At 38.3% G+C, this 18,873-nt stretch overlaps 1 protein-coding gene across 7 annotated transcripts in view; it reads right to left on the bottom strand.

The window, feature by feature from the left end:
- Ufd4 (ubiquitin fusion-degradation 4-like) overlaps window positions 1-18,873 on the bottom strand; it is a 716,632-nt gene that overhangs the window by 68,706 nt on the left and 629,053 nt on the right. For all 7 annotated transcript variants that reach the window (XM_067153526.2, XM_067153530.2, XM_067153527.2 and 4 more), the window contains 2 exons: window positions 16,388-16,633; window positions 14,413-14,543 (listed from right to left, as the gene is read on the bottom strand). In XM_067153526.2, coding sequence (XP_067009627.1) covers window positions 14,413-14,543; window positions 16,388-16,633 — 377 coding nt within the window. The remainder of the gene's footprint in view (window positions 1-14,412; window positions 14,544-16,387; window positions 16,634-18,873) is intronic.

The raw sequence follows: 18,873 nt of genomic DNA, 5'->3' as shown, positions 1-18,873 counted from the left end.
CTCAATCACTCTAATTTATGACACATTCATACGAATAATAATAATAATAATAATAATAATAATAATAATAATAATACAGTCGAACCTCGATATCTCGAAACTCTACTCGAATTTTCATTATCTCGAACCAAACATTTCCTCCCTTGAAGCAAAAGATACTCTAACTCGAATTTTGTGCAACATCAACTGCGCAATACGGCATTTGCGGTTTGTGAGAAACAGTTGACAAGTAAAGAAAGGGTTCCGGTGAAGCTGGAAACTAATATTACGGGAACCGAAAAACTCGAACTTCTAGTGATCGCCAAATCGGCAAAGCCTCGCCGTTTCTCGGGTGTCAATTAATTACTGGTCACGTACGAAATCAAGCCCAGAAGTCGCGGATGACATGCTCCATTTACTAAACTCGGCTGCGTGGTATTGACGAAGTTTCAACGTGTAGGGAGGAAAGGTTAACCGCAATAAACAGAAGAGACTAACGGATATTTTCCAAACGTGTTAACGGAGCTATGTTTCTTGTTTCACTACTGTATGTACTGTATCCTGTCTTCTAAAAATTTACTATAATAAGGGTTATAATTAAAGAGTTTCTTTGTATATTTTTAAGTACCTGCACCGTTAAACATAACGTATTCAGTAAGGGCCCGTAGATACATATGATTCAATTATGTGCTATACATGCTCAAAAACGGTATTCTCTATATTACGAAATTTCGATAACTCGAAATGAAATGTATCTCCCGAGGTGATTCGCATAATATTTTCTTTTATTAGACTGTAAAATGAATGGAAATTTAATTTTATAGGTATCTCTGAACACTTGGTGATAACGTTTGTTATGTTTTGTAGCCATAACGTGAAGAGAAAATACCAGAAACTGTCACCAACACAACTCCCTGAAATACATTCAACTCATTAAAATTATTAAGTAAGAATAAACAAAAATGCAGTGAAGTACCGATACGCGAAACTAGCACGTACAGGACAGATTGGCATGCTCATATATTATTAACATACAACTTTGACACGGAGAAAAGCATATAACCGCTAGAAAAAACACGTGGCATACACTTCCAACGAAATTACGCACAGAAACGATGTTAATAGTGTGCGAACCACACGATAAGAAACCCGTTCTTTCGTCCCGATTAACTGAGTCGCTAGCGCTCGCTAGCCTCTCTTGCTTGTAGGACGATTGTCGTCCCGAATCCCCAGCCGTAAAGCACACATGCTGCTGTAGAGAGCTGGAAACACGATACACGAACGCGACGGACTCACGAAATAAAGCATCAAATAAAAATGCTTGAAAATTAGGTTGGGTAAATTACACAAGCACATAAGAATGTATCCTTTAACCTAGGGAAAGAGTATTGACTGTACTGGAGGTTATATTGGTCAAAAATAGGAAGAATTAAAAATAAATCGGAAAATCGGAAGACGAGTTAAAAAACGGAAAGTTTCCGGGTAAAACGGAAGGGTTGGCAGGTATGCTATTGGGATTTACAGAAAACAAAAAATATGTGTTCTTTTATTTTTAAAAGAGATTCTAAATATCAATTTTTACATCTGCAAACTTTTAAAAGTTTTGAGATATAGATACACTCATTTTTAAATGCACCCCCTCCTTTGATCCCCCACTATTTGGGCTTTCCAAAAACAAAAAACACACGTTTCTTTATTTTTAAAGGAGATCCCAAATACCGATTTTCAGGTCTGTAACATCTTCAGTTTCTGAGATATAAGGATCCTTAGTAAAGGCATTCAACCCTTTTTCACCCCTTTTCACACCTCCTATTGGGATTTTAAAAAAAATGCACGTTTCTTTATTTTTAAAGGTGATTCTAGGTACCAATTTTTACATCTGTAATCTTTAAAAGTTTTGAGATATATATACACTCATTTTAAAAATTCACCCCCCCCCCCTTTCAACCCTCCATTATTTGGATTTTCCAAAAACAAAAAGTACATGTTTCTTTATTTCTAAAGGAGATCCCAAATATCTTTTTTCAGGTCTGTAATATCTTCAGTTTCTGAGATATAAGTATCCTCATTAAAGGCATTCAACCCATTTTTCACTCCTTTTCACCCCTCATATTGGGATTTTCCGAAAACAAAATATTTGTTCTTTTATTTTGAAAGGAGATTCTAAATACAAATTTCTACATCTGTAAACTTTTACAGTTTCGAGATATAGATACAAACATTTTAAAAATTCTCCCCCCCCCCCCCCCTTTTCAACCACTATTTGATTTTCCAAAAACAAAAAATATGTGTTTGTTTATTTTTAAAGGAGGTTCCAAATTTAAATTTTCATGACCGTAACATCTTCAGTTCTTGAGATATAAGTCTCCTCATAAAAGGTGTTCAGACACTCCCCCCGCCCCCCTTTCACCTGCTTCATGGGGTTCTTCGAAAACAAAAAAAATTATTTTAAAAGGAGATTCCAAATACCAATTTGTATTACTCTAAACCTTTAAGTTTTTGAGATATAGATATCCTCATTTTAAATATTAACCCCCCTTTTCACCCCCTTAGCGATGGAATATCCAAAAATCTTCCCTTAGCGAGCACCTACATGTTAATATGAATGTATCCCCAAAATTTCATTTCTCTATGTCCAGTAGTTTTGGCTCGGCGATGATGAATCAGTCAGTCAGTCAGGACCAAGTTATTTTATATATATATATATATATATAAAAATTCACGAGTGCAATGAGCTACTGTTAGCTATCCACACTGTTTGCTCCTGTAGAGCAATAGTTCCATGAGACAGAGACAGATAGAGCAACAATAATTTTATGATTTTTCAGCTCTTTATAAAACTTTGTTGACAAATAGAGTAGTTCAACGAGCAGTGAAGAGGGAAATGTCACACAAGGTGTCCCTGAGTAAATAAGAGGAATTTAAATGTATTTCCTTCAAAAAGAGAGAGAAAGGAGGTTTTGTACTGTCTTTGCCCCAAGGGTATGGTACTCGTCACATAAGGCTATACACTAAAAAGCCAGTATTGCTGCCTTATTCTCTTTTTTATAATGGCTCATCACTGCTGCCAACTCAACTAGTTACATATTGAAATCAAGAGAGATAACCCTCAACAAACTAACCTCAATGGAAGTATCAATAATGGAGGTTCGCTTACCCAAGTACATGATCAATAAAGATATTCATAATTAAGTCGGTTTTCAAGCTCAGTGAGGAATTAAGGAAATAAACAATCTCTCTCATCCTCATTTAATTTAGCGTTATATACTTCTGCCTTTATTTTTATATATGCATTACTATAACCGATGGTTCATGTTTGTGGATTACTGTAGTCACGTCCTAGTTCGTGAACCATGGGAAACGCCTGAGTGGCCTAGTAAGTGGTCCTGAGAGTTGGGATACCAGTTGCTATGGAATGGGAGTGGGCATCTCGGACATATTCTGAGTCGTGGCCCTCCTTGTGCTCAGGCGGCTAGGACTATACAATTCACCGGTGGTCCATCACCCGTTAGAGGAGAGATCCTCACTTGGACTATGTGCAAGTAGGGTAGCATCCTGCTTCATGAATTTACCGAGCTCAGAACACTTTAAGCAAGCCTCGGACCTATGGGAGTATCGGAGTCCCACTCTCATTTGACAGGCAAGGGACTCCTTGGAAACAACTTGGCGAACGAAACGGAATTCGATGGGGAGCTATCAATATTAATGGGGCTTACGGAAGAAAGAAAGTAGAACTGGCTGAGTCAGCAAAGAGGATGCATTTGGATGTGCTAGGGGTAAGTGATATTCGGGTAAGGGGAGATAACGAGGAAGATATAGGAGATTATAAAGTGTACTTGACGGGTGTTAGAAAGGGAAGGGCAGAGTCTGGGGTAGGGCTCTTTATCAGGAATACCATTGCACGCATCATAGTTTCTGTTACGCACGTAAATGAGCGAATGATGTGGGTAGATTTGTCAGTTGCAGGAATTAGGACAAGAATTGTGTCCGTGTATTCACCATGTGAGGGTGCAGATGAGGATGAAGTTGACAAGTTTTATGAAGCATTGAGTGACATCGTGGTCAGGGTCAACAGCAAGGATAGAATAGTGCTAATGGGCGATTTCAACGCGAGAGTTGGGAATAGAACTGAAGGATACGAAAGGGTGATTGGTAAATGTGGGGAAGATATGGAAGCTAATGGGAATGGGAAGCGTTTGCTGGACTTCTGTGCTAGTATGGGTTTAGCTGTTACGAATACATTCTTCAAGCATAAGGCTATTCACCGCTACACATGGGAGGCTAGAGGTACCAGATCCATAATAGACTATATCTTAACAGACTTCGAATTCAGGAAATCTGTTAGGAATGTACGAGTTTTCTGCGGATTTTTCGATGATACAGACCACTATCTGATCTGTAGTGAACTAAGTATCTCTAGGCCTAGGGTAGAGAAAGTGACATCTGTCTGCAAACGAATAAGGGTTGAAAATCTCCAGGACGAGGAAACTAGACAGAAGTACATGGATATTATTAGTGAGAAGTTTCAAACAGTAGACAGTAAGGAGGTTCAGGATATAGAAAGTGAATGGGTGGCATACAGGGATGCTGTGGTAGAAACAGCAAGGGAATGCCTAGGAACAACTGTGTGTAAAGATGGGAAAAGCCGAACATCTTGGTGGAATGATGAAGTGAGAGCAGCTTGTAAACGTAAAAAGAAGGCTTATCAGAAATGGCTCCAAACAAGGGCCAAGGCAGACAGAGATTTGTACGTTGATGAAAGAAACAGAGCAAAACAAATAGTTATTGAATCCAAAAAGAAGTCATGGGAAGATTTTGGTAACAACCTGGAAAGGCTAGGTCAAGCAGCAGGGAAACCTTTCTGGACAGTAATAAAGAATCTTAGGAAGGGAGGGGAAAAAGGAAATGAACAGTGTTTTGAGTAATTCAGGTGAACTCATAATAGATCCCAGGGAATCACTGGAGAGGTGGAGGGAATATTTCGAAAATCTTCTCAACGTAAAAGGTGGTGTCGCGAACAACCAAGCTCATGGGGAGGAAGAAAATGATGTTGGTGAAATTACGCTTGAGAAAGTGGAAAGGATGGTAAATGAACTACACTGTCATAAAGCAGCAGGAATAGATGAAATCAGACCTGAAATGGTGAAGTATAGTGGGAAGGCAGGGATGAAATGGCTTCATAGAGTAGTAAAATTAGCATGGAGTGTTGGTAAGGTACCTTCAGATTGGACAAAAGCAGTAATTGCACCGATCTATAAGCAAGGGAACAGGAAGGAATGCAACAACTATCGAGGTATCTCATTGATTAGTATACCAGGCAAAGTATTCACTGGCATCTTGGAAGCGAGGGTGCAATCAGTCGTTGAGAGGAAGTTGGGCGAAACCCAGTGTGGTTTCAGACCACAGAGAGGCTGTCAGGATCAGATTTTCAGTATACGCCAGGTAACTGAAAAATGCTACGAGAGGAATAGGCAGTTGTGTTTATGTTTCGTAGATCTAGAGAAAGCATACGACAGGGTACCGAGGGAGAAGATGTTCGCTATACTTGGGGACTATGGAATTAAATGTAGATTATGAAAATCAATCAAAGGTATTTATGTTGACAATTGGGCATCAGTGAGAATTGATGGTAGAATGAGTTCTTGGTTCAGGGTACTTACAGGGGTTAGACAAGGCTGTAATCTTTCACCTTTGCTGTTCGTAGTTTACATGGATCATCTGCTGAAAGGTATAAAATGGCAGGGAGGGATTCAGTTAGGTGGAAATGTAATAAGCAGTCTGGCCTATGCTGACGACTTGGTCTTAATGGCAGATTGTGCCGAAAGCCTGCAGTGTAATATCTTGGAACTTGAAAATAGGTGCAATAAGTATGGTACGAAAATTAGCCTCTCGAAGACTAAATTGATGTCAGTAGGTAAGAAATTCAACAGAATTGAATGTCAGATTGGTGTTACAAGGCTAGAAGAGGTTAATAATTTCAAATATTTAGGTTGTGTATTCTCCCAGGATGGTAATATAGTAAGTGAGATTGAATCAAGGTGTCGTAAAGCTAATGCAGTGAGCTCGCAGTTGCGATCAACAGGATTCTGTAAGAAGGAAGTCAGCTCCCAGACTAAAATATTGTTACATCGGTCTGTTTTCAGACCAACTTTGCTTTACGGGAGTGAAAGCTGGGTGGACTCAGGATATGTTATTCATAAGTTAGAAGTAACAGACATGAAAGTAGCAAGAATGATTGCTGGTACAAACAGGTGGGAACAATGGCAGGATGGTACTCGGAATGAGGAGATAAAGGCTAATTTGGGAATGAACTTGATAGATGAAGCTGTACGCATAAACCGGCTTCGGTGGTGGGGTCATGTGAGAAGAATGGAGGAGGATAGGCTACCTAGGAGAATAATGGACTCTGCTATGGAGGGTAAGAGAAGTAGAGGGAGACCAAGACGACGATGGTTAGACTCTGTTTCTAACAATTTAAAGATAAGAGGTATAGAACTAAATGAGGCCACAACACTAGTTGAAAATCGAGGATTGTGGCGACGTTTAGTAAATTCACAGAGGCTTGCAGACTGAACGCTGAAAGGCATAACAGTCTATAATGATAATGTATGTAATGGATGTATGTACTACAACCGTATTCATCGGTGCTTGCCTGGTGTAAATAATTCAGCTCCCTTCTTGAAATTTGCTATTACTTGTTGGACTTGTGTGAAACCAGATAAACCTGCCAAACACACTAAGGCCTACGAGAACACATTCCAAATTCTAATAGAAAAACGCAGCTATATCTGGAACGACTTTTATTCAACAGACGCCACAATGACGGATGACTGGAAACAAATTATGAGCTTCGACACGTAATAACGCGATATGCAACACATGGTTTTCATCACACGTTCTGGCAAAAAATAAGAGATTTCATCAGCCAAATGAAAATTGTGTGTGTGAATTGAACACTGTGAAATTTATCATGCAAAAATCTGCAGTAAAAGACAAATATCTATAACACAACTAGGTTAAGTTAGGTTGATAACGAAATTTCCTTCCATTTCCATTGAACTGATCTTTATAAAGGAGGTAATGTTGCTTCCCTTTTGTAGAAGTTCTTGCAGATTTTTCTTGCTTCTTACATCCTAACTGCATTCCAGTGCCAACGTGCAGGATTAACAGTAAGACATCGTATCGGCAAGTAGAGTCGAACCAAACCGTTAAAAAATAACTACAAATCACTGCCTTCAGTATTAATTAACAGGGGAGAAAGAGTAAGGTTGTGCCCTTAGTGTATGCACTTATAAGGCAGGGAGTATACATCAGTTCAATGCCCTATCAATAGAAAAGAAAAGTCATTCCCTGCGGTTACTCCCCCATATTTCTCCATCACTGTGGAACTTCTACAATTCAATACCTGCAGATGGAGATCACCCACAATCTGTCAGAAGACAGCAAATGAGTTTGTTGAGAAAATCATGTTTGTGACCGATTTGTTTGTACATTCGGAATAGACAGATACTTAAAACTTAGGCTATACAATTTTGCTTTCTTGAAAATATCAAGACATGATTTACAGTGTTACGATTTCTGCTTATACTACGTATATTCCCTACCTATTATGTTATTTGGACATTAAATTTTCTATTGGGCCATCTGCCACAGCTGAACTTTTCTTCTGCTGGCTTAAATTTGTATTTCCAAGTCACATATGTGAGACTTTATTTCTGCAAAAACCTTTCAATCCTGAACTGCGCTACGGACTATGTAAAAAGTGTAATGCCATCGTCTGCCTCCTTGGACGTATTGTACTTTGTATTATAGATATCATAATAACAGATCCCGCAGCATAGACACACCGGTGAAGAAAATCCTTTCCCCAGTTCAATCCTTACCCTACCTTCCGCATTTCTTTTCTTTCAGGTTTTGCTCCTTTTTTTTTATTCAGCTCTTATATTCTTCATTGTACGCTTGTATTTAATCATAAGGTTTTTTTGGATACATTTCTGATATACTATATTGTAAATGTGGCACATTTTTCTTATCTTCTCAGGTTTGCTCTATATAATTCACTATCTATAAAACTTTGGTCTTCGATTTATTATCTCGTTGCAAAAGGTTTCATTATTTATTTGTTTATTGTTAAATATATCTTATTTATATTGTTAATCTTTGGTTTTCTCTTGTTCCTATATTCTTTCATTTCTTGGCCTAGCTCCTTCTTACTGCGCATTTCCATCGTTCAATTATTATTATTATTATTATTATTATTATTATTATTATTATTATTATTATCATCTGTGTCTCTTTTTCTACAACCTTTTTGCTCAAGGTATACATATTTACAAATTCTATACTATATTATATCTGTACCATATGTACATTACCACTACTGACGTGAATTACTACTGTTGATCAACTATTGATAATCGCACGCTCCCAACAACAGATCACGAGAAAAAATATTTATCTCAACTGTCCTCATTTGAGGCCGGCCGTATGACAAAGTATCATCTTCATCATCCTCATGCACCACATGGCTCTCCTGGTATACAGTACCACACAATGCAAATACTGAAGTTTTGTTAACTTATTTCTTTTATCCTGCTTAGTAAAAACTATAATAATACACTAGCATTAGAATGTCTTTGCTGTTGATTCCTATTACTACATCCCAGTGTTTAGAGTACAATGGGTCATTCCTTTGGTTATCTCTGGCTATTAGCAGGGATTCTACTTAACTCTAGGAGTGTATCCTGGCAGTTATGGACAAATAATCTCATGGTGATTTACTCCTTAGATGCCCTCTACTGTCAGATTGCTGGAACGTTCAAAACATCCATCTGACCTTACGGCACATGCACAGCATGGGGACAATCTCATCCGAGTTTGTTCTATATGGGGTCCTCCAATGACTTCCTCTTATATAACATCACTGATAGAGATACTTTGAGCCACAGTGGTTGAATATACCTAGCTTCATCACAAAAAACAACCAACCCACACGCTCACTTGAAATGGGCAGACTGTGATGAGTTACCTACTCTCTGCCTCTGATATAGAGGTTGCTGATTCAGTATGATGGCAAGATGATGCAAGTATCGCTGCTAACAGAGGGTATTTTGAACATTTCATGTACAAAAGAGTTTCATGTGGTGAATCGTGTAGTTTCAAAACCCCCTATCTCCAAGAAAATCAGTTTTTTAGGAAGGGCAAAAAACTGCCATGACTGCATTTACACTCCTTTTTAACATTTTCTTTACTTTTACTTTAATTAGCTCATACTGAACAAAATATACAAAATGTATGGAGTTTCATCCCTACATTTTTGTACTAGGGCAATATTTATCTTGAACATAGGGGGTTTTGAAAGTCATAAGTGGACATGGCGGGGTTTGAAAGTAAACATGGATATCGCAAACATATTCTTACTGTCTAATGCTCAAAGAAACTATGTTTACTTCACTTACTAACATCTATGTAGCACACTAACATGGAAAACGAATTGCAAACATGAAATACAGTATAAAATGTTTAAATGTTCATTGAGAATATGGAATGCTTTTGTCTCTGAAGAATAAAAACAATCATATTATTGCAATCTAATACAACAAGGATACGGAATCATCTCTTGGTTCACAGTATTCTTCTTCATCTTGCTCTTCTGTCGTACTGCAACGATGTTCAGCCTGTCATGTTTCCAGCAAAACATAAAACTGGAGATCTGCAAGCTCCGTTCATCTAGCCCCATAATGTTTCTCAACCAATCTGCACACATCCTTCACTTTTGCAATGTTTAATGGAACATTGCCTTTTTCGATTAACTGTGGAACCAGTCCAGAAAAGTTTTTGCCTCTCCTTAACACACTCTTTGGCTGGCCAAATGTGCAACGGTAAGCAACTTCCCTTTGTACCAATATATTGCTTTTCTTCCTTTTTAGAAAAATTCTTTTCACAGGACTGAACTGAAAATGCCACGAGCCGACAGGTTTCAAAACACCTCGAACAGCAGTCTTCCAGTCAAATATTGGTACTTCACAACCAGGCTGGAGAAGCTTCCCATGTCCACTGAAAATATTGTTGTATACCTCTGGCTTAAGGATAACTTCTCTTTTTCGAACAACTTTCTCCATACGTGCAAACACCCTGTCGGGTGGTAAAAACGAATGACCAACTACAGGAAAGTAAATTTCAACTTCTTTCACATTCACAGGTGCATATAGAAGCCACTTACTAACCATACCCACAAGAATACTATTTTTATTTTGTCCACCGCATCCGCCTGCAAATAGGTGTACGGATTTTTTTTTTGTGACAGATCAATGCTGTTAAGAGCATGAAACAAACAACTTGCAATTTCATTTGGACCTCTACGAAAGTCAGCTTCATTCCATGAATAGATCATCACATTTTTGTGCATCAGTGACGTCTTAGAGCTTCCAAACACTACAGTGAAGTTGTACACATTTATTTGCCTGCTGAAGTAAGCACTTTGGTCATTTAGCTTGGGCAATATCATGTTCTTCTGACAATCAAAGGAAACAGACTGAAATAGACTCATCTTCTTCTCTTAAATATTCATACAATGCACTGTATTTTAACTTGTGGACTCGTTTCTTGGTCTGCAGGGCAACTTTTGCATGTACCGATGTGCAATTTTTTAGTTCCTCGTCTAGTTGTGAGCAAGTTGAGCAAACATCAGTCTTCGGACTTCCGAAACCAATATTATAGTTACAATTCAAGATCTTCCTGAAGAAGGTGTGCTTTGCATGCAATTCAGGTTCAACAGTGGTATTGTATTGTCTCCACATTTCTTTGATATTTAGTTCACATGGCAGGTACATACGTGCCGCTGACTTGGTATGGCAGTAGTGCGGCTCTTTAGCACGAAACAATTCAATAAATTTACAGATGGCCTCACGTTTTGGTTTATTGGTTTATTGCCATAGCTTCTACTGTCTCCCTCTCTTCTCTCCACAGGCATTCCCCCAAATTCAAAATGACGCTTTAGTACCCCTTGAATTCTGTCCTTCTTCAATAGGAGAGCTCCAATAAATGCTTCTCGGCAAAGTACTACCATCGTTCCATCCCATTTCCGAATAGTGTACTTGAATGTATGAGCTTTTCCGAATCTGATACTGTTACCCAACCTGCGTCTCGCCACTGGTATACAGTGAAACCTCGATTCTCCGTTTTTCGAGGGACCATGAAAATAAAACGTACAATACGGGAAAACGGAAAATCCAGGAATGAATGAAAACCATCAACAATTTGGCTAAACATCACAAAAATGAAATATGTATAATTATAATCTTACAAAACTCCTAAACCAAACCAAACTACAGCCCCAGTGGGACTTTGCCTGCCAAGCGACCGCTGCTCAGCCCGAAGGACTCCAGATTATGAGGTGCGCATGGTCAGTGCGACGAATCCTCTCGGCCGATATTCCTGGCTCTGTAGATCGGGGTCGCCATCTCACCATTAGATAGCTCCACAATTAAAGGTAATCACATAGGCTGAGTGGACCTGGAACCAGACTTATATCCAGGTAAAATTGTCTGACCTGGTCGCAATCGAACCCGGGCCTCTGGATGAGAGGCGGGCATGTTAGACCACGAAACCGCATTAATTACCGGTACGCGAGTTCAAAATCTCGATACTTTATATTCAGTTTTACAGGGGAATCTTCGTCAGTTTCCTGTGAAAACTTCTTTCAGTTCAGCGACTTTGGTTAGGCTAGCCAAACTCTTCGAAAAATCTAACAACACTAAGCCAAACGACAATCGACCACAAGTAGTTTTTAATTCTCTCATCTAATAAAATAAAGCACATTAGATACGAAAGCACCCAAAATGAATGCAAAATCCGTTCATTTCTTAATCTTTCATTGTAATTTGGTCTCCGGTATACTGTTTGTAGTCAGTTTCTGGAAATCTCGTACTGCGCAAATTAGGCCTACGTCGACTTTTAAAGGTTATGTTGAACTCGAAAATATGGTTTCGAATGTAAGTATCGATTCTTAAAAGTTCTCGAATGCATTATATTCAGTTCTGCGCGTCACAAATCCAATCAAATTGGAAAGATAAAAGAAATATCAAAACTTCAGAAATTACGGTTATTCGTGACCTTAAGGTCATCTGGAAAGCGCGCTCGCTGCACATGTCAGTACGAGTTTGAAATTATACCAACCATTTAAAATGTAACGTGCGCAAATAAAACGACTGCGGTTTTTGGTATTTTAACACGAAAACGTAAAATTCCCAGTCTTACATTAGGACCTAAACAGTACCGGTAATAGGCAATTCCAAGACCTCCCATGGCTTTCTTTTTTTTAAATTACATTTAGGTGCAACGTGTGTTTTTGTCTCGCTAACATAATCATGTACGATAATATCAAAAATACTGAATTTGTGTTAAGAAGCAGTTTCGATTCTTGCCTGAAATCCCAGTTACTCTGCAGTGCCCTGAGCAAAGTGCCAAAAACCTCTTCGGCAGTACGATCGAAAAATGTAAAAATATAAACATCTAACCCTGGACATAATGTGGACGTTTTATAAGTGCGAACATTTGACGAAACTTGTTCCGTCTTCAAGGAGAGCTGTCGAAATGCGCCGTGTCTCCTTGCAATTGTTGTCGCCACTCTCTGCTTTATGATTTTCCGAGATTCTCTAAACAATACCACCCGAATGCGATGCTAAGATGGTCCCTTATGCAAGTTCACCGCCGATAGCTTTTCCAGTACCGGTACAGTACTTGCTTTAATTATCGCAGTGACGGGGCGTTAACGCCAAGATCCATAAATATGCCATAGCCGTCCTTTTGTGAGATACAGTTTATTAAAAAATGATTGATCGAGGATTTAGCGTTGATGGGACTGGAATTTCTGGACGGTTGATCTGGGAAATCGTTTCTTCGAGGAACGGATAATGCGGGACTTTTACAACGTGATTTAATTACGATGCTCGCGGGACCACGTAATTTGAACGCATATTCCGGGAAAACGTATTTTCCGGGAACGGATAATCGAGGTTCCACTGTACAGGAAACACGCTTGATAATGAAACTATCCTGCTGCAGTTTTGATGCTGTAGAGTAGAATACCGAATGAAACTTCTTCACATCCAACAAAGAAATATCTCCGCACTGGTAGGCCTTGGATTTATGGTTGCACATTGGTGTGACAGGAGGTCCAGCCGACAAGTACCTGTGTAATAAACACCCCTTCACTTACGAGAATGGGTATGTTTACTAAAATATCATAGTTATTTATGAATGGCCTGCATCCGAAAAGAAAGGGAAGTTCACTTCTCAACGTGACCATAGAAGGTAATATCAGAAGCTGCACAAAGCCACAATGGTACGGGCTTTCGGGAATCGAACGTGCATTGGCCGAGATTCGAATTGCGGCCATTTTTGCGAGAGGAGAACGACTGATCCGCAACAACGCACGCCAACTTCATGGAGCAATACATGTTTTCTAAAGCTTATTCTAAAAGTGCAGTTCCTGATACAGTTCTACAATTATGCTCACAAGAGAGGAACCTAATAACATAATGTTACTGTGTCAACACAAATGCTTCCTCTCACTGTCGCGCCAAGAGCTCCTCACGCGCCTGACGCATGGCCTATTGGCCGGCGGAGATGGCGGGTTATGTTATCTATGGCCGAGCGCAAGGCTTTGGAGATGGCGGAATATGAAAATAACCCCGTACTTTGACACTGAATTTTGAACAGTTAGAGCGGGTTTTGATGCGTACTAATAGTGGACATGCCTACAGCAAAATCAAATCAATCTTTATCTCCATTTTCGTGAAAATTGGAGATAGGTGTTTTTGAAACTACACGATTCTGGCATGCTGGTATGTTCTGTTCCTGTGTGTTTCATGTCAAATTGTAGAAAATTAGTTCTAATCTAGAAATAAAGTGTTTCCAAACCCATGTCCATATAACATACTTCTACATGACAGGAATGTGTCCTGTAAAGTTTGGCCGTACCTTACTGTTACACTGTGTATGTCGCGGATTGAAATTGGTTACGTCAACATTGAGATATCTATGTATTCTTTGTATTTGTATAGTTGCCTTTTTTAGTCTGTGACGTGACGTATGTGTGTTGTTGATAATAATAAACGTGATATTGTGAACACGACGGTGAAGTCCTCTTATAATTCAGTAGTTACGATTTATAACAGTGTATATTACAGTTCTGAATTACAACCTATGGAGCCAATTCTTGTACAGATTATGTTGAGAACATAATATGATACTGTACAAATACAAACATTGTAGCACTGTATTTCACCAGAATCCTTCATTTTTATGCAAGTGTATTCAACTTAAGAAAATGAAAAATTTAAATCTGAAGACAAGATATACTAATAGAAAGGACCAAAGTTTCCTATATTAAAGAATTGCAATTTCTTCACAACAGCAATAACTACTCACGTGTATGTAGGTTCCCAGATCCTTCGTAGCTTTTCCTGTCGACTCCCAAGGTCTGCCATCTGAATTAACTGTTGTACTGCACGGAAGATGGTCCAATTAGGATCATTCAGTTCCACTTCCACATCTTGAACCTATGGGCAAAAAACACAATTTATAAAATACTGTTATACAGATAGTCAACTGCACCAATATCTGTCACGCATTCTGTGAAAGTTTCTCTTTAAAACTTCGTAATAAGATTGAAAATGATCACAATTATAAGAAAATGTACAGATCTTCAGAAAAGTTTAGAGAATATAACTTCCAACATTTATGTCTTGCACAGTTTTATAATATCACTTATGATAAAAAAGAGTTATTGATATAATTTGACTTTCACTGCGTAGTTCATATTAACGCCCAGCCACGAGAAAATGGGTGAACAGAATTTAATGAAACTCTGTTTGTGAATTTGGGGAATAAGCAACTACAGTCAAGGCTATAAATAATTTTATTCAGCATGGATGAAATTTTAGAGTAGAGGAACGCCGAAAATTTAATTTCACTCTTGGCAGCTCTGAAGATGGTTTTCCATGGTTTTCCATTCGTGCACGAGGTAAATGCTGGGACTGTACCTTAATTAAATCCAGGGTCGCTTCCTTCCCACTTCTAGTCCTTTCCTAACTCGTCACAATAAGACCTATCTGTGTCAGAGCAACGTAAAGCGAATATATTTCTTTCAAATAAAGAAAATTAATTCTTAGATACCTATGTTATTAATGATTCTATCGATAAATAGTACATAACAAAAGTTAGAGAATACAATTTACTATAATTTATGTCGTGTACAGTTTTACCATACTGTGATAACAGAGATATTAATGAATTCAGATTTTCATTGCTTACTTCAATTCAACTCTGAGAGCATCGCTAACATGGAAATATTATTCTATCATGTTATCTGGCAGTGGTGGTGGTTACCGTCGGGATTATCTTAAGGTGAAAAACCGTGTGGTCATCACCCTGTATCAACAAGGAAAATTGTGAAGATGACTATCAAAATGAAAAGAAAAAAATGTGAAGGAACGATTGCTTGAAGAATAAAACAAGAGAGAGTCATGAAAGGAGGGAAGAGGACCCACTTTATATAGGATGCCTTAATATCACAGAGTCGGGAGAAATCTAAATGTGAGGGCCTACAATATCAAAGCCCATAAAATTGATCAACAATAACCTTACATTGATTGTTTGTTGTGCGTGACGTGCTTTGTTCCTTCTGCTACCACTCATCTCCGATAGATGTCACGACTGCTGTGTACCACGTGAGCTAACAGAGTTTCCTACCTGAGCAGAACAGCCTGCCTGAATATTGGCATGGAGTAGCAGGACCTTTCAGTGTGTATAACTACAATTAATTATAGAAAATCTACTTGATAAACTTTTATGTCTCATACATTTCAACCTTATGAGTTATAATAAATGACATATTTGCGAATTTAAAGACTTTATTGCCAGGTACATCAACGGCGAGCATTGCCGACAGGGATAGCCTCTACTGTTCTGCTGTCAAGGTAATCAACTAGCTAATAATGATGGTGATGGTTGCGATTGTTTAAATAAGCTGCAAATCGGCTTGGTCATTGCCATTATTGATCAGGAATATTATGAAGACTACTACTGAAATGAGAAGGAAATGTCAACGCTCAAAGAATGCGGGAAAAGGGAATTGTAAGGCAGGTCGTTACTCTAATAACACCAGGCTTGAAGAAAACAAAATGTGATGCCCTACAATGACCAAGTCTGTAAAAATTATAAATTATAACATTACATTGACTAACTATTGTTAGCTGAGGTGTTCTGCCACTTTACTGCCTCAGTTATACAAACAGTAATCCATAAAATAAAATACAAGCGGTAAGCACTAGTTACTGAAAAATTGTACTACCAAGTTAAATAATATTTCAGATATAGAACACTGCAATTGAATTATACACACCCCAGGAAGATTAGGACCACGAAGCACAAGTTGCAATTTGGGCTGAGGCATCAAATCTACTTCTTGATTGTTGCTACTTTCATCAGATCCTGGTGGTGGCACTTCCAAGTCTGTTGTCTGATTCACATTGGTCCTGCCTGGTCGAGGGTCAAATGCAGGAATCAAGGCAGAAAACTGCCGCTTAAGAACATACTCGTCATCCCAGCTCCGACGTTTGCCATTTCGAACTTCATAGCCTTCTTCCTCCTGCAACACCATGACAATAATCTATTCAGTATTCATGAGATATGTTAACGTTTTTTAAAACTTCTGCTACTGAATAAAAAGAGACATTCAACCAACCAAGAAGTGCAGGGTACTTCAAAACACTCACAGCGACCTTCTATTTCTAAAATAAAATTGAAGTTTTCTCCATTTCTATGACAAGGAAACAACATACAGAAGCAAGGGGAAAAAAAGGTGAATCATTCACACTCATTGCAGCGGGAAACATAAATGTAACACTTCCGAATTGTACCTACTACTCAGTCAGCAATAAAATTATCATGTGAAGAAGACCATATATCTACCTACAATTTGGTGCAGAGGTGTATATTAGATATCTAACTTTACATTCGAACAACAGTATACTGAAAAACAGTTACTGTATATATGCAAATACTCTGCACACATTTTTTTTCTTCTGGAATTTAGCAAAGGAAAACTTGGGCACGCACACATTATTTGAAACAAGGATGGTACTGCTTTGCCTCAAAGAATGGATCGTGTTATACTATAATGCTGTCTGACATTGGTCTGTGTGGCGTCAATAGATTGGAAGATGCAGACAACATTGGAAACAGTGGAACAGGAAGAAAGCACAATGTGAAAGAAAGTTGTACCCACAACTGGCAAAAAACAAAACAAGACTTCAGAAAACAAATGGTAATTGCCGAGCATCGTGCACATCACGTTCCTGTACAGCCAATGGTAAACAGCACATTCATACAACACATACGAGAAACTAGTCAATTACAAATATCAAGCAATCCCCATTGACAATTCTGATTGAGTGGGTTGCCTACCCAACAGCATGAGAAGATGATACGTTTCTTAAAACAACATATTTTATTCAGTTTTGGAGTACGTCATTACATAGGATTAATTCTTGTAAATAAAACCTAACTCCTAAAATTAGCATGTGGATTATTTGCATATATATGCAGCTTCATAAAGTATATATCAAATCATTAAGTGAAGCCAAAATTGAAATCTTGAGGTTAAATCCATGTTGAAACAGCATACAAGTAAGCCTAAAGAGGTAGAGCACCACATAAGGTTCCTTTTTAGTGCAGTTCGTGTTCAAGGTCATGTTTTATAAGCCTCCTTTTTATATCCACACTAGTATGCAACCTGTCTATATGACAACCAAAATGACTATGCAAAAAGTAATTTAAAATTGGAAATGAACATGCTAACGTTCAATCATATTCATTGCAGTAGACAATGTGAATGTTGCTGCTTGTACCAAAAAGAGATTTTACTGAGAAAGAGTTCCACCTCGCTCAAATCTCTCTCTACCATGGAAATACCTACAATGAAACATTTGTTACATTTACCTCCACAAACACCGTGGCAAGAGTTCTATCCTCTGGTTACAAATGGAGGTAATGTCATTGCATATGCCAAAATTGTGAAGATCCATTCACTTTACTGATATAAGGTACTTTCTCTAAACTGTTCAAAGATGATGGTCATGAACTGTATTGTTTTCGTAACCTATTTCTGTTGTCAATTTCCGCTGTCTAAACGTTCTTATTTCTTAGTATCCCTGTGGAAGGCATGGCCAACTTAATACATCACTCTAGTTAGCTCAGCGTCGATCTAGCGGGCTGTGCTCAGAAATTCTGAGTTTGAACTCTTATTTTTCTTGTAAAGGGGAAGTAATAAGCTACATCTGGCGGCAATTTCAACTGTTGGAACGTTCTCGTTTTCCCAATATCACTGTGAAAGATAAGAGAGAGAGAGAATAATAATAATAATAATAATAATAATAATAATAATAATAATAATAATAATAATAATAATAATAATATGACATATTTGAGCACCTGCAAATTCCACCAGTCTCAGCCAGGACATACCTGCCACGTTGGGGTCAGAAGGCCAGCACCTCAACCATCTGAGCCACTCAGCCCAGAGAGAGAGATGAATAGTTTAGTGAAAGTGCAGGAATGGAGAAAAACTAGTGACCTTGGAAAAATGGCATACTGAGCTATGTACATACATTAGGCAGAAAATAACTAATGTAGTCTACAAAGAAATCTCTTAACCTTCATCATAAATTCAAACCAACTCCCATGCAAACTGGGGCCAGTCATTAATTGTTCTTCAAAGATTAACAGGCAACAACTTCTGGTTCGTAAGGTAAAATGCTATAGATAAAATTTGGTGAAGTCAGAAAAGGAAGTGAAAATTTGTTCCAAAACTGCATTGTCGAAACCTCA

The sequence above is a fragment of the Anabrus simplex genome, chromosome 9, assembly GCF_040414725.1.
Source record: "Anabrus simplex isolate iqAnaSimp1 chromosome 9, ASM4041472v1, whole genome shotgun sequence".
In the NCBI taxonomy this organism is placed as follows: domain Eukaryota; kingdom Metazoa; phylum Arthropoda; class Insecta; order Orthoptera; family Tettigoniidae; genus Anabrus; species Anabrus simplex.
Note: the sequence above shows the minus strand (reverse complement) of the source record. Positions and strands in the feature narration are given on the sequence as shown.